The 15,003-nt window shown below is 33.8% G+C and overlaps 1 protein-coding gene across 1 annotated transcript; it reads left to right on the top strand.

The window, feature by feature from the left end:
* Window positions 1–7,143: 7,143 nt before the first annotated feature.
* On the top strand, window positions 7,144–13,313 carry LOC136234869 (ATP-dependent zinc metalloprotease FTSH, chloroplastic-like). The gene is made up of 5 exons (XM_066024358.1): window positions 7,144–8,509; window positions 9,974–10,220; window positions 10,318–10,501; window positions 11,135–11,306; window positions 12,877–13,313. The coding sequence occupies exons 1-5, from the start codon at window positions 7,193–7,195 to the stop codon at window positions 13,096–13,098; spliced, it is 2,142 nt and encodes a 713-aa protein (XP_065880430.1). The 5' UTR covers window positions 7,144–7,192; the 3' UTR covers window positions 13,099–13,313.
* Window positions 13,314–15,003: the final 1,690 nt, after the last annotated feature.

Consider the following 15,003-nt stretch of genomic DNA (forward strand, 5'->3'; position numbering starts at 1 on the left):
CGTACCAAAAGATATGGATTTTTTACCCCTATCATGCTTCGACTGCACCCCTGCGCTTGAGAGAGCCTTTTCCCTAGTAATTGGTTAAAGGTTTGTAAGATTGTCATTTATTTCCTATGTGGGATGAAAATGCTTAATTTCCTTTTATATTCTTCCAAACCATTTCAAGTGGTTCACTTTGAGCATTAATTTCTCATTCATCACCTGTCCATTTTGAGTTTATAATATATCGTTAAAAAGATGTCATGGCATAGATTATGTTGACATATTTCAAGTTATTCTAAACTTCATTTATCCGTTATATATTTAAACCTCAAGTTGACAAAAAATAACAAATCAAAAGTTGTTTATAATTTGTTTTGGATATATTTTTTTATAAAAATAATTTTAAATTAATTATATATATAGTTAATATATAAATATTATTTATTACGTCATTCGATCCGATCAATCTGAACCATCCGGTCCGATCAAGTAACTCGTGACCTAATTATAAATCTGGTTTGATGTCCGATCCGATTCTAATAATATTGATAGTAAGATAAGATTTGGAGAAATTGAAATGTTAAGTTTTGTGGATCAACAAATCACTGGAGAAGTAAGTTCAAAGGTCAGCAAGTCATTTAAACAAATTTAATTGCCAATAACCCAATTTAAGCAAGTTAAATAGCTAATACATGCTCTATAAAATTATGGGGCCCAATCCATGGGCTCCAGTTATATTAACCTTTTTGACTTATTAAGAATCTATACATGTCCGTTGAAAAAGGTTAATTGCATCGTCATCGTCATTGAAGTTTGGTGTTAATATTAAAAAATTTATTGAACTTTATTTTGTTGCAATAAAACCACTGAACTTTCTTTTTTTATTTCAATAAAACACTCCAACCAATTCAGATAGAAAAAATTATAAATATTAACATGACAATCACGTTAGAAATTATTAACTTTTACTTTTGACACAACAGCTAAATGATAGGAAAAAACATAAAAATTATATTTACTTTTTACTTAATCCAAAATCTTGAAATTGACATGTGGCAGCTAAAAAATATATGATTTTTATTTTTTAGATGTCACTAGGGATACACATATTTGCCACGTGGCTATCAGATTATACGTAACAAAGTTCTATTCAGCATGATTGTCGCCTGTGATGTAGCCAGGTATTGAATATTGAGTATTGAGGGCGTTAAAATTAAAACCAAACTATATAAAAATGTTAATTGTATTGAAAACTGCAAGAAATTATTTTTTACATATACGATATTACTGATAAGTATAATCATTTTTTGAACAACAGGTGAGCTACCGGCGACTTGAGATCTACAGATGGGTGGCAGTAGTTTCTTCGAGCCCAAATCAAAATCCCTAAATTAAATCGTCTAAATTTACACATATCAAAACCCAAAATTAAATCTTCAAATCAAAACTCTTAAATTTAAACACATCAAAACCCCTAAATAAAACACTAATCTACAAGGTTTTAAGAACCAAACCGAACCGACCAGTTCAACCGAGTTCAATTGGAACCGGTTATAATTTCGACATGAAGGTGGTTCAGTTTTTAATACTTGCAAACCGATAAAAACCGTTTAAACCAACTGGTTGACCCATGATCCGGTTGATCCAATATCGGTTGAGCGGTTTGGTCCCATCAGATTCGAACACTAGACTTTTAGATTGTAAACAAACATACCTACCACTACACTATTAGTTCAATTATGCTTATTATTAACTATTTAAAAATATATAATGGTGTTCTAAATTAAATAAGTAAAATATTATTAAGTATTAATTATTTTTATTTTATATTTAGATAAATATTGTAAAAAAATTATTTATCTTCTCGATATTAATAAATTTTAATCAACATTTAAACTTTAAGGGTTAAAAAATAACTATTTAGTTTTATAAGACTATATCTTTTTTAATTTTTATAAATTTATTAAAATTTAATAAAATTTTAAATTTTCATATTAAATTTATTAATTTGATATCTCAAAATTTCATAATATTAAAGAATAACTATTAGTAGTATAACTTTTATTAATATTGTACTATGTTATAATGTTAAATGTGAATAAAAATATAATTTTCATATAATTTTTTGAACACCAGTTGAACTCCGGTTAAACCTCAGTTGAACCTCTAACCTTTAATCCTTTGTATCTTCCAGTTCTTTGACCGGACCGATTTTAATAACCATGCTAATCTATCAAATTTCCAACTAAATTAAATAACCGCATAGTAATACAATTTCACAAACAAAATCAAATTAAATATATTACCTATAATCAAATGACATTGTTTTGGATGGGCCTAATTGAAAAATAAATGGTGCTCAACATGGGGGCTAATTTCACTGCTCTAGTGGTAGAGTACTAGTAGTACTAGGGGTTGTGTTGATGTCGGGGGCTTTAGCTCTTCAAGCATCGGGCTAGCTCTGTCACTGGTTGTCATGTCAATATTCTAGTGATTTTTTCTATCTGAATTGGTTGGAATGACTATTGCAATAGAAAGTAAACTTTAATGACTTTATTAAAACAAAATGAAATTCATTGACCTTTTTAAAACTAACTTCAAACGACAGCAATTATCGGTGCAATTTACCCTGAGTACTTTTTTTTATCAAATTTAATAGACTTCAAAGTTGAGTTAAACTTTTAAAATTTCAGATTTTTCATTGGTAAATGATCTCATCCTTTTTTGGTTTTTTGTAATTTTACTTTAATTGAGAATTTAATATTAATAAGTTATATCAATTTTAGACATCATTAATAAAAAATAGTCAAGAATTATGTGATTTCACTCTAGTTATGCATAATGTTATCAATCATTATTAAAAGATGACACGTGTGCACATAGCATCATGTGAGACCATTTTCATAAAGGTCACTCAACTTTATTTGGTTTGGATACACTGAAATAGTGATTTGATAGTCAAGTTAAAAAGTTCTCACTTTTACATATAATATTACAACCATCGGGACAACTGAAAAAAAAACATTTTTAGCTATTACATGGTAGTTTCCAAGCAATTAGATTAAATAAAAAAATATAAGAAAAAATTATAATACGTGGAAATCATGTCATACTAAAAATCGATAATTTCTAAAATGGTTGTCACGTTATTATTTTGATGGTCTTTTCTGTCTGAAAGGGTCTAAATGATTTTTATTGTAAGAAAATAAAGTCCAGTGACATTTATAAAACTCTAAATTTTAGTGACGATCGTACAATTTATCCAATATAAACTAGTGCGGAACACGTAAGTAAGAACATCAATTGTATTACCTATGATATTAAAGATAAAATTACTCACGAATGATAAATAATGGTATTTTTTAATTTATCCCTCGTAATTGTTTTTTAGGCTATATACACTAGGCGCTCTTGAATTTGGCTAAAAGAAATCGATTGGCCCCTTAAACTTTAAAGGTATTTTATTGGCTCTCCAAACTTACTTAAAATGACTTATTAATTCTTTAAACTTACTTAAAGAAGTATATTGACTCCTAAAAAAAGTTAAAAGTGACATATTGATCCATAAACTTAGATAAAATACCCGTAACAATAAGAGATTATCATATCACATTGAATAAATTCACATGACTAATTAGACATTCCTAAATTTCACAGGTTTGAATCGATTTTTTTTACGAAGTTTAGGCATCTTATTTCTTAAAGGCTAACATTTTGCCAAAATTGTTTCATATACTTAGGGGACATTTGGTTTAACGGTTAGTTGTTATAATTAGTTGTTTGTTGTTTATTATTAACTGATTAATTATTAGTGTTGGATAAAATTATGATGAACTGTTGATGTTAATATGTAAAATGAATAATATGATCATATTTCAAATTTATCAATAAATAAATTATAAAAGTAAAAGGATAAATTTTAAATATAACTCATGTGGTTTCATCGATTTGCAAATTGGTGTCTATATTTTTTGGCCTAATACATTATTAGCTTTCTGAACTTATCCATAATAGTAGATTGACTCCATAAACTTTGCAAGTGTCTCATCAGCTCTTTGAGCTTGGTTATTTCGTATCAGCAACTCCCTAAACGTGTCAATAAAAGTAGATTAGCTCTCTGAACTTTATAAATGTCTCACCAACTCCCTAAACTTGCTTATTCGGTAACAACTAAATACAAAAACTATGATACTAACTCTCAATCCTCATCCATTCGATCTCTTAAACTTGCAATACTAACTCTTATAATAGGTTGATAGGTAGGAGAAGGGAAAAAATTACCTCTCAAATAGATGAAGATGTATTTTTAGAATTTAGGTTTAATAGGTTTTTGTATTTAGTTGTTACGGAATAAACAAGTTTAGAGAGTTGGTGAGACACTTATAAAGTTCAAGGAGCTAATCTACTTTAATGGACATGTTCAGATAGTTGGTGATATAAAATAATCCAGTTTAAGGAGCTGGTGAGACACTTGTAAAGTTTAGGAAACCAATCTACTATTATGGACAAGTTCAGTGAGCTGGAGATGTATTAAGCCATATTTTTTTTGTTGCAAAAAGAGGATTGAGGTTCTCGTTGTTAACAAAACTGTAAATTTTTAGGTTGATACTCTCAATTTTGAATCTTGATGAACTCAAAATAAAAAAATTTCAATAATTTATGATATTGTAAGAAGCTTTAATTCTTCAACGTTTTAGTTTTGAGGTCATTTAGGTAGTTTTATTAAGAGCGAAAAAACTTTGAAAAATTATGATTTTGGAAAATAAAAAACGTAGTTTCATATTAAATATGGTACTAAACAAATTTAATTCCTGAGATTTTCTAATTTGAGGTTTTCAACAGTCAAAACTGACAGTGCTAAACTTAAAATTCTTAGTTTTGCTAATGACGATAACCTTGATCCTCTTTTAGCAACAAAAAAACCGCACTCATTTGTAAATCAGTGAAACCATAGAGTTGTATTTGAAATTTATCAAATAAAAAATGTACAATCAAAACTAATAAAAATAATCTTAATAACTAAATAATAATTTTATTTAATGAGTTAAAACTTTGTTCTTTCGACAATAATGTTATAGAATTCGAAATAATATTTGAGGAGAAATAAGTTTGAAAATTAGAAGGCTGATTTTTGGAACATCAAATATATACAAACAGTTTTCACGAAAAGCTTCTTGTTAGAACATTTCGTGAAAAACTCCAAAATGTTGTTGTTTCCATAAAAAAATGTTAAATGTTGTGTTATATAAACTTAACTAAACATTATATTTTCTGCAGTTTGAAATAAAACGCTTAACGCTCCGAAAAATTGAAACAGACACCATTATTTCAACTTTTTGGAACAGTGTTTAGCGTTTTACTCCAAACCGCATGAAATATACAGTTTGGTTAAGTTTAAAAAACATGTACTTTTAACTTTTTTTAATGAAAACAATTGAGTTTCAGGGCTTTCCAAGAAAGCTTCTTTTTGAAGTTTTTTATGAACATTTTTTTTTTTTGTAGTTATTTGTTGTTGACAAAATTATCATTCTTATTTACAGATACATGTTTCTCTTTTAACATTATTTCTATTTTTATAACATCATTACCGAAAGAACAAGATTTTGTTACGTTTAATAAATTTTTTAAAATTATTTATTTAGATTATTTTTATTAATTTGTGTAATATGTTTCAAGTTATTTGTTGATTACTTTAGAATATGCTCACATTAGTTATTTTACAAATTAACAACAAAAGTTCAGTATAATTTTACCAAATACTAATAGTTTTTTTTTAAGAATACTAAGCTTTATTAAACGGAACCAACATACAAAAAAATGTAAAATAAAATCTGGAGGGACAGTGCCCCACTCCACAAGTCCTGACAAGGAATGAGAAGGCCTAACTAAAGCATGAGCCACCTCATTCGCAGAACGACCTATAAATCTGACAGAAATGTCATTGATACTAGAAATGAAACTTTTATAATCGTCTATAATTGAACCATAAGAAGAACGAAATTATGCTTGATGAATATGCTCTACCACTGACAGCGCATCTGACCCCACCTCCACACCACCCAAACCCTTGAGTTTGATCCACCTAAAAGCCTCTCGAATACTAATAGCTTCACCTTCCTTAACCGAAAAGTTTCCAGCAATACACGAGCGAAAAATAATAAATGGTTTGTAATTTTGGACAAGATCCATTAAAACGCCAATTGCTCGTGGGTTGCCAAGTCCACGACAGTTCCAGACTAATAGACTCATGATGATAGGTGGGTCTGTCCAGCAGAGCCCACCCAAACACTAATAGTTAAACAACTATTAACAAGCAGCAGGTAAATTACATATGTCGTGTACAACTTTTGCCATATTTTACAATTTGGTGTACAACATTTAATTTTGCACATAAAACCGTATAATCTTTTGGTGACTTCCCACTAAAGTATACATCCTGTTATTGTGACCGGTCAATGCGAAGTTAATATGTCACGTCAGCAATTTGATTTACTTAAAAGATAAAAGTTGACCAGTCAATGCGTCACGTCAGCAATTTTGATTTTTAGAGAGGTCAAATTGTCGATGTGGATGTTGACTTTGCGTTGACCGGTCATAATTACCGGCTGTACATTTTAGTGGGAGGTCACCAAAAAGTTGTACAGTTTAGTATGCAAAATTAAAGGTTGTACGTCAAAATGTGAAAAATGACAAAAGTTGCACAATACGTATATAATTTACCCGACAAATAGCTAACAACAAAATTATTAACTACAGTAAAATCTCTATATAGGCTATATAGGAATAACCTCTATTTTGTTATAAAAAAATTTGGTCTCAACTTGGTAATAACCTCTATTACAACTCTATTTAGTAATAGCCTCTCAATTGTTATACAAATAGTTCGGTCCTAAATGTATTTTTATATAGAGGTTTTACTGTACTAACAACCGAACTAATACTTGAACCAAACATGCCCTAAATAATGTAATTTTTTCTACCCAAACCCTAAAAACAAACACCCTTAATCTGAAAGCACAAATGAGAATCAAAGAAGGCTTCAAAATGAAAATGGCTGGAGGTTGTATTGTACACGTAGATGCATCCAAGCAACATCAAACTAATGGCTTATATTAAATCAAATTTGGTCTTAAAAAACCTTATAAAAATCAAAACTTTAAATTATTTATTACTATTAAATTACAGAAGAACTCACTCAGCCATAGCCATGGCGTCATCCACAAATCCTCTTCTTTCTTCCACTTTCTTTGGTTCTAAAACCCTTCTTTCTCCTCCAACTCCTAAAACCACCAAATCTTCATTTCCATTTCCACTTCCTTTCTTCTCCCTAAAAAAATCTCAATCAGTTGAAGCTAAAATCCCCAATTCAGATTCACTCAAATCAATTTCATCCCAAGCTACTTTAGCTACTCTCCTCTTCTCCTCCTTATCCCCTCAAGCTTTCGCCGTCGATAACCCCTCTCCACCGTCTCCTCCGCCGGTAATTGAAGCCCTACCTACAAAACCTAATCCCTCAACTTCCTCACCTTTTGCCCAAAATCTTCTCCTCACTGCCCCAAAACCTCAATCTCAATCCACTTCTGACCTCCCTGAAGGTACTCAATGGCGGTACAGCGAGTTCCTCAACGCTGTCAAGAAGGGGAAAGTAGAGAGAGTTCGATTCAGCAAAGAGGGTTCTACTCTACAGCTCTCTGCCGTGGATGGCCGTCGTGCGAGCGTCACTGTCCCTAATGACCCTGACCTAATTGACATTCTAGCGATGAATGGTGTCGATATATCGGTCTCCGAAGGAGATACAGGTAATGGCCTTTTCAATTTTATTGGGAATCTTATATTCCCGTTCCTTGCTTTCGCCGGATTGTTCCTCCTTTTCCGCCGCGCTCAAGGCGGTCCTGGAGGGCCCGGTGGGTTAGGTGGCCCGATGGATTTCGGGAGGTCGAAATCGAAATTCCAGGAAGTGCCGGAAACCGGTGTGACATTCGGTGATGTCGCCGGAGCAGACCAGGCTAAATTGGAACTTCAGGAGGTTGTGGATTTTTTGAAAAATCCAGACAAGTACACAGCCTTAGGAGCTAAAATTCCAAAAGGTTGTTTACTCGTTGGACCTCCCGGAACAGGGAAGACTCTGCTGGCTAGAGCAGTCGCCGGAGAAGCAGGAGTGCCGTTTTTCTCGTGTGCAGCATCGGAATTTGTGGAGTTGTTTGTCGGAGTTGGAGCATCAAGGGTTAGAGATTTGTTTGACAAAGCCAAAGCAAAGGCTCCATGCATTGTGTTCATTGATGAAATTGATGCAGTTGGAAGGCAGAGAGGAGCCGGAATGGGAGGCGGAAACGATGAGAGGGAGCAGACGATTAATCAATTGTTGACGGAAATGGATGGATTTTCCGGCAATTCCGGTGTTATTGTGTTGGCTGCTACCAATAGACCGGATGTTCTTGATTCAGCTTTGTTAAGACCTGGCAGGTTTGATAGACAGGTTACTGTTGACCGGCCGGATGTTGCCGGTCGAGTGAAGATACTTCAGGTTAGTAGTTCTACTGGTTCTAACTCTTTTTTTATACTGTTTTGCTAGTTGCAATTTGGATTCAGCTTTATTGATGTTTGATAATGATTCTTGTTTATAAATTATAAGGTTAAGTTGCAAAAATACCCTTAATGTTTTGGGTCAAAAGCAATTTTATCCTAACGTTGGTAGCTAAGAGCAATTTTACCTCTTAAGGTTGATAATTTGGGTCAATTTCAGATACTATTATAAACCGCAGGTATTTTTGTTCCTTATTCCGCAACAATTGTATATCAATTTGTTCTAAAAAAAAGGATTTCATGTTTTTTATAATTTAATAATAGAATTGGATATTAATATTTATAAATTCGGTGAATTTTTTGATTTTTTTGTCCTAATCATACAAAAGACAATATTTTTTTTTTCACATCCCAACATATGTTTGTGATTTGTTGCTGATATGATCGAGAAGATAGTTTGATAAATTATTTCTCAAATTGACCCAATTGATCAACGTTAGGGGTAAAATTGCTCTTGGCTTCTAACGTTAGAGGTAAAATTGCACAATTTTAGATGTTAGGGGTAAAGTTGCTCCTGATCCAACGTTAGGGATATTTTTGCACCTTAACCCTAAATTATATGTAATTCATGTGTTATTACACCGGTATGACGAGGTCTAGGGTTGTAAATGAGGCGGGACGAGGAATGTGAATGGTTCTTCTGTACCCGAAAATAGATTGGGAATCTCTGTTCCCGTATATGAATCGGGAAAAATCCCCCACGAGATAATCAAGGAATGTTTCGGGGATGATCCCGCAGAGGTTTTGGTTTTTTGTTTCTTTTAAATATTAATTAAAAATTGAATTTACTTAAAAATACATCAAATTAATAAAAGATAATTATAACAATCAACATTTTAATATTTATAGAATATATATAATTTTATTGATAACTTCGGTGACCCCTATGGAGTCGAGGATGAGAGTCATTCTCCGTCTCTATCCCAACTTTGGGGATAAAACAAAACCCATCCCTGCCCTTTGGGGAACTTTTTCGAGGATTCCCCATCCCCATTAGGGCGGATCCCCTGCTGGGACGGAAAACCCATGCCCCGTCAACAACCCTAATGAGGTTGCAATTTGTATTCTAACAAGTATTATCTGTTTTACCTATTAAGGTTGGTTGGTTCGAGTGAAAATTTGGCCGCTTAAGCTATGTTTCGAGATCTATACCTAGGGTACGTAACAGACTTTTAATAGGACAAGGGTCACATAAGGTACGTCTAATCAATTATGAACCGATTAATCAGATTCATGTACCGAAAGAGAAAGTATTATCTACTTTGACAAGGTCCGTGCCAACTTTTTATTTACAGTTTAACACTTTTATATCAATAAGCAATCCTTACATTGATTATTTGGCAGCATTTGGCATGTTTAAGTCTTGCTTCGACTTACCTTTGCATGTTCGTCTCGTTATTTTTAGGTTCACTCTAGGGGAAAGGCACTTGCAAAGGATGTCGATTTTGATAAGATTGCTCGGAGAACCCCAGGATTCACCGGAGCTGATTTGCAGAATCTGATGAATGAAGCTGCCATACTTGCAGCTAGGCGTGAACTTAAAGAAATAAGCAAAGACGAGATATCCGATGCCTTGGAGAGGATCATTGCTGGACCAGAGAAGAAAAATGCTGTTGTCTCCGAGGAGAAGAAAAAATTGGTCGCCTATCATGGTATATGAAATGCCAATTTCCGATTTCCAGTTGCTTTCTTGTTTCGAAGATTAATTGTGTTGATCACACTCTTTTTTTTTTTTTTTTTTTTTTCCAGAGGCTGGACATGCTTTGGTTGGAGCACTTATGCCCGAATATGATCCTGTGGCAAAGATATCAATCATTCCTCGTGGTCAAGCCGGTGGTCTTACGTTTTTCGCTCCGAGTGAGGAGAGACTCGAGTCCGGATTGTATAGCAGAAGCTACTTGGAGAATCAGATGGCCGTTGCACTTGGTGGAAGGTTGGTTAACAAACCTCTCTAGCCTAATCCCTAAATGCATCTATAGCAATAACTAGCATGTCCCGTGCTATTAAAGTTTCTTTTGAAGAGTGAACCCGAGGGTAAACGTAAAATACATCTATAGTCACTAAAATTTGCGGTCTTTTAAAGATTGTGGTCTATTTCATAAAAGTCACTAGACTTTATTTTCTTTCATTACAATCACTGAACTTCACATTTTCTTCGAATAAAGTCATTCTGGTCAATTTGTGTACAAAAAATCGATGAAATGTTAGACGTATATGGGAACTAAGCACCACGATGGACATGTCTGACTTGTACAGCTGATGTGGCATATCCTAAGCCGCAACAAAATTTAAAAAAATAACATGTTTGTCTGGCGCGGTGCTTAGTTGGTATATACTATATAGTCAATTGTCTCCTCTGCCGCGTCAACATTCGGGTAAGTTTTTTATACAGAAATTGGCTGGAATGACTTTATTGAAATCAAATGTGATGTTTTGATTTTATTGAAATGAAATAAAGTTCAATAACCTTTGTGAAACGGACCTCATACTTCAGTGACCGTCGGTGCAAATTTACCGGTGAACTTCCCCTATTAACGATGAACTCCGTGTTTCATTTGCAATGCAGGGTAGCAGAGGAAGTTATCTTTGGTACGGAGAACGTGACAACCGGAGCATCGAACGATTTCATGCAAGTTTCTCGGGTGGCAAGGCAGATGGTTGAGAGATTTGGTTTCAGCAAAAAGATTGGACAAGTTGCCATTGGTGGACCTGGTGGCAATCCCTTCTTAGGCCAAAGTGTAAGAATTCAATTGTGCTTTGATCTAAATATTTGCATTTCTTTCGCTGGCCTAATCTATGTTGCACAGACACTTCTAATTAGTACCGTTTCTGCGTTTCGTGTCTATGTCTCTGTTCATTTCCGTTTGTAGGCTATTTTATGAAGGTTATGTTTTAGAAATAACGTTTTCCATGTCCGTGCAACATAGGGCCTAATACATCCCTAGTCCTCAAATTTGTCCAAAATAGTCTAATTATTCCTCCAACTTTGAAAAATATCGATTAGCCCCTTGAAGTTGCTTAATAATACATGAGTTTTACGTGGCATAGCAATAGGTCACTTGAGCAAAAATTTAAGAGATCGATAGGTCACCTTAAGCAAGTTCAAGGGAACAGGCCACTTTAAGCAAGTTTAAAGAGTTAGTCGATTGTTTTCAAAGTTCAGGGAAAGGGAGGGATGGGGGATCGGCTTTTATGCCCAACATGGAGGGGTTGCGTATATATTAGGCCTTCTTTATTATTAATATTATTCATTGCTTGCTTTCTCTCGGGATAAATTGCACCAACGGGCAATTAATTTTGGGATTTGTCATCAAACTTCTGTTTTTTTTTTTTTTTTTATCAATGATATCACTGAACTTCACGTTTGATTTCAAATTACACTGAAATATTGACGTGGTACAAAAGATAGTTGACTAATGTCAACTACACGCCCCGTAGGACAAGGAAGTGATCTTTTAAATCTTTTTGTGCCTTAGAATGTCTCATGTAGCTTCAACATATCTGCCACACTATAATCCACAGAAACTCTGCATGACAAGCGTTTCCCCGTTTCCGGCAGATGTGGGAAACGGAAACTCTCGGAAACTGATACGAAACGTTTCCGGGCACGTTTCCGTAATTACCAAAAATATGAAACGCCTCTCTCAGTTTTTAAACGGTTTTGCCTACGTATTTCAATTAAAATTCTGGAAATTCAAACTTTCTATTTTCCAGTTCCTGTTCAATCTAAGATTATGAAAATTGAAACTTTCTATTTCAAAGGTAATTAGTTCCTTTTATCCTTCAATTTAGAGAACTTATTCATATTTATTTCTCCTATAATCATTGTCTCTTGAATCTTGATTGAGCTTGGACTTTTTTCATCTTGTTCTTCAATCTTGTTTTTATTTAATGTATTATTATATATTTAATATTTATAAATATGCCCCTATATTTTTAATATTTACACGTTTCCCCCACGTTTCCGTTTCCTATGTTTTGTAGAAATTACGTTTCCCAGTATCGTTTCCGTTTCAGTTTCCGTATCCGTTTCCGTGCAACATAGCTGCCACACCAGGCATATAAGTCAGACATGTTGGATACGACACTTAGTTAGCATACTGTCAACGTCTTTCAACGGTCCAGTGAGTTTTTGTACACAAATTGGCTGGAATGGCTTCATTGAAATCAAAATGTGATTTTACTAATGAAGTTTCAGTGACATTTCTGAAACGGACACCAAACCTCAACGACTGTCTGTATCTTTTTGCACAATCACAAAGCAAAATTAAGATCTAACGCACATACCTTTTTGTTTGTTATCATCAGATGTCATCCCAAAAGGACTATTCGATGGCGACTGCGGATGTGGTAGATGCAGAAGTAAGAGAGCTAGTAGAGAAAGCTTATGAAAGAGCCACAAAAATAATCTCAACTCATATTGACATTCTGCATAAACTTGCTCAGCTTCTGATAGAGAAAGAAACCGTGGACGGCGAAGAATTCATGAGTCTCTTCATTGATGGAAAAGCTGAGCTCTTTGTTGCCTGATTTTGATTGATTGATTTTCTGAAAATCATGTTGTATTATATATGCCACTGCACAAAAACAAGCACATATACAAGTACAATGACACTTTTAAGGAGTTGAGTTTAGTATAGGATAAATTCTGTAAAACTCCTGAAATCCTCTGTAAAAGTTACTAAATCTAATTCTAGCTCAATAGCATTCTTCTTAAATAATATTATGTCTGATTTAGTTGTTGATGTTTACTGTTTATCGTTTGAAATAAAATAACAAATGGAAAGGAACAATACACATATTTTGGGATAAATTTTAACCTTAATGTTTCGAGCAAAGTGTGGATTTAGCCATAACGTATGAAATTGTGCAAATTTAATCGTAACATTTTCAAACAATGTCAATTTTAGCCATGTGCTATCGAAAATTTGAAAAAACTGGTTTTAACTGTTATTTAACTGTTATATTGGACTTTCCAAATAAGCTTGTCGATAAACTGAAATGAGTTCATACATTTTCTGTTGGTTTTTTTTAACTATATTAATAATACGGTAAATAGTTTAGACAGTTTGATAAAAATGTCGATTTTACCCATATCTAATAGAAAATTTAAACAAATCAGACTTTTCAAACATCAATTATGTGTAATATTTATTTTGTTACTAATTCAATTACAAACAATTTACTAAAATGTTAATATTTAAGTCTGTTAAATATACGTTTTCTTTTTTGAAAGAACTAGGATTCATGAGCCTAAGTGACAAAATATTATCATTACATCAATAAAGAAAAAACTAGGCATTTGAGAGCAAATAATAGGACAAGTACTAAAACGCGATTTCTGAGCAAGAGCATGAGCAACAGCATTAGATTGTCTCCATACAAAACATGCTGAATAGGAGCCGCGTTGGAGAAGGATAGACTTGCAATGGGAAATAATATCACCAAACTCAGAAAAATCCTTAGAAGAAGAATGGATCACATCCACTACGCGCTTAGAATCTGATTCAAAAGACACTTGATCAAAACCTGCAGCAGAAACTCATTCGACAGCTTGGAGCAAAGCAAGAGCTTCACATTCATGCACCAAAAGAGCTGTCCCCGATGAACGAACCATTTGAGTCCTGAAGCACTATGCTAACACCCGCCCGAGAGGAAGCAAAAGAAAGGGCAGCATCGACGTTACATTTTAAAGAAAGAGCAGGCGGGGCATGCAATAAGTGAGATATGTCAGCTGCGGGCACTGCCAGAGAGGAACGATGAAGCTGCTGCACACGAGACCAGTCATATAAATTTTCCAGCGCATGAAAAACAATCCGCTCAGGTGAAGGATTAATATGTTGTCAGTACTTGTTATTCTGTTGCTGCCAAAATCCCCAAAGAGACATCAGAAACTTACAAGCACTCAGTATCGAAAGAGAGCTTAAAACCGAGAAAACAAAACTCAAAAAGTTTTCAGCAATCGTTGTTTTCTCTCGCACCAAATTCCCTAGTCCCGCCTCAGACCAAGCTGATTTTGCAAAGGTACATCCAATAAATATGCGCCACTTATCCTCAATATCCCTATTACAAATAACACTAGAATGCGGGAGATCAATTCCTTTTCTGACTTATATTTAAGCGATGAGGAAGACAGTCCCGTAGCAATCTCCAAGCAAAATACCGAACCTTATAAGGCACCCTGTATCCCATAATTTCTTCCAATCCCCCGACACTCGTAGGCCAACTTTGGGAGTAAGGACATCATTAACAAGGTGATCATACGCACTCTTCACAGTGTAACTTCCATTTTTGCTTGCATTCCAAATTATTGCATCAGTCAACCCTTTCCTTCTTGGCAGGAATTTTAAAATCTCTTGACCATCTCGATGAGAAAATAGCTCCCGAAGCATTTCCACGCCAATCTAAAGAATTAGAAATAAAAAGATCATTGAC

This window comes from Euphorbia lathyris, chromosome 7 (assembly GCF_963576675.1).
Source record: "Euphorbia lathyris chromosome 7, ddEupLath1.1, whole genome shotgun sequence".
NCBI lineage: Eukaryota > Viridiplantae > Streptophyta > Magnoliopsida > Malpighiales > Euphorbiaceae > Euphorbia > Euphorbia lathyris.

Bases quoted from the DNA above. Each gene is read 5' to 3' on its own strand.
- LOC136234869 (XM_066024358.1), top strand. From the start codon at position 7,193: ATGGCGTCATCCACAAATCCTCTTCTTTCTTCCACTTTCTTTGGTTCT. The intron at 10,221-10,317 runs GTATATGAAATG...TTTTTTTTCCAG, and splicing joins AAAATTGGTCGCCTATCATG to AGGCTGGACATGCTTTGGTT. The intron at 10,502-11,134 runs GTTGGTTAACAA...TTTGCAATGCAG, and splicing joins GCCGTTGCACTTGGTGGAAG to GGTAGCAGAGGAAGTTATCT.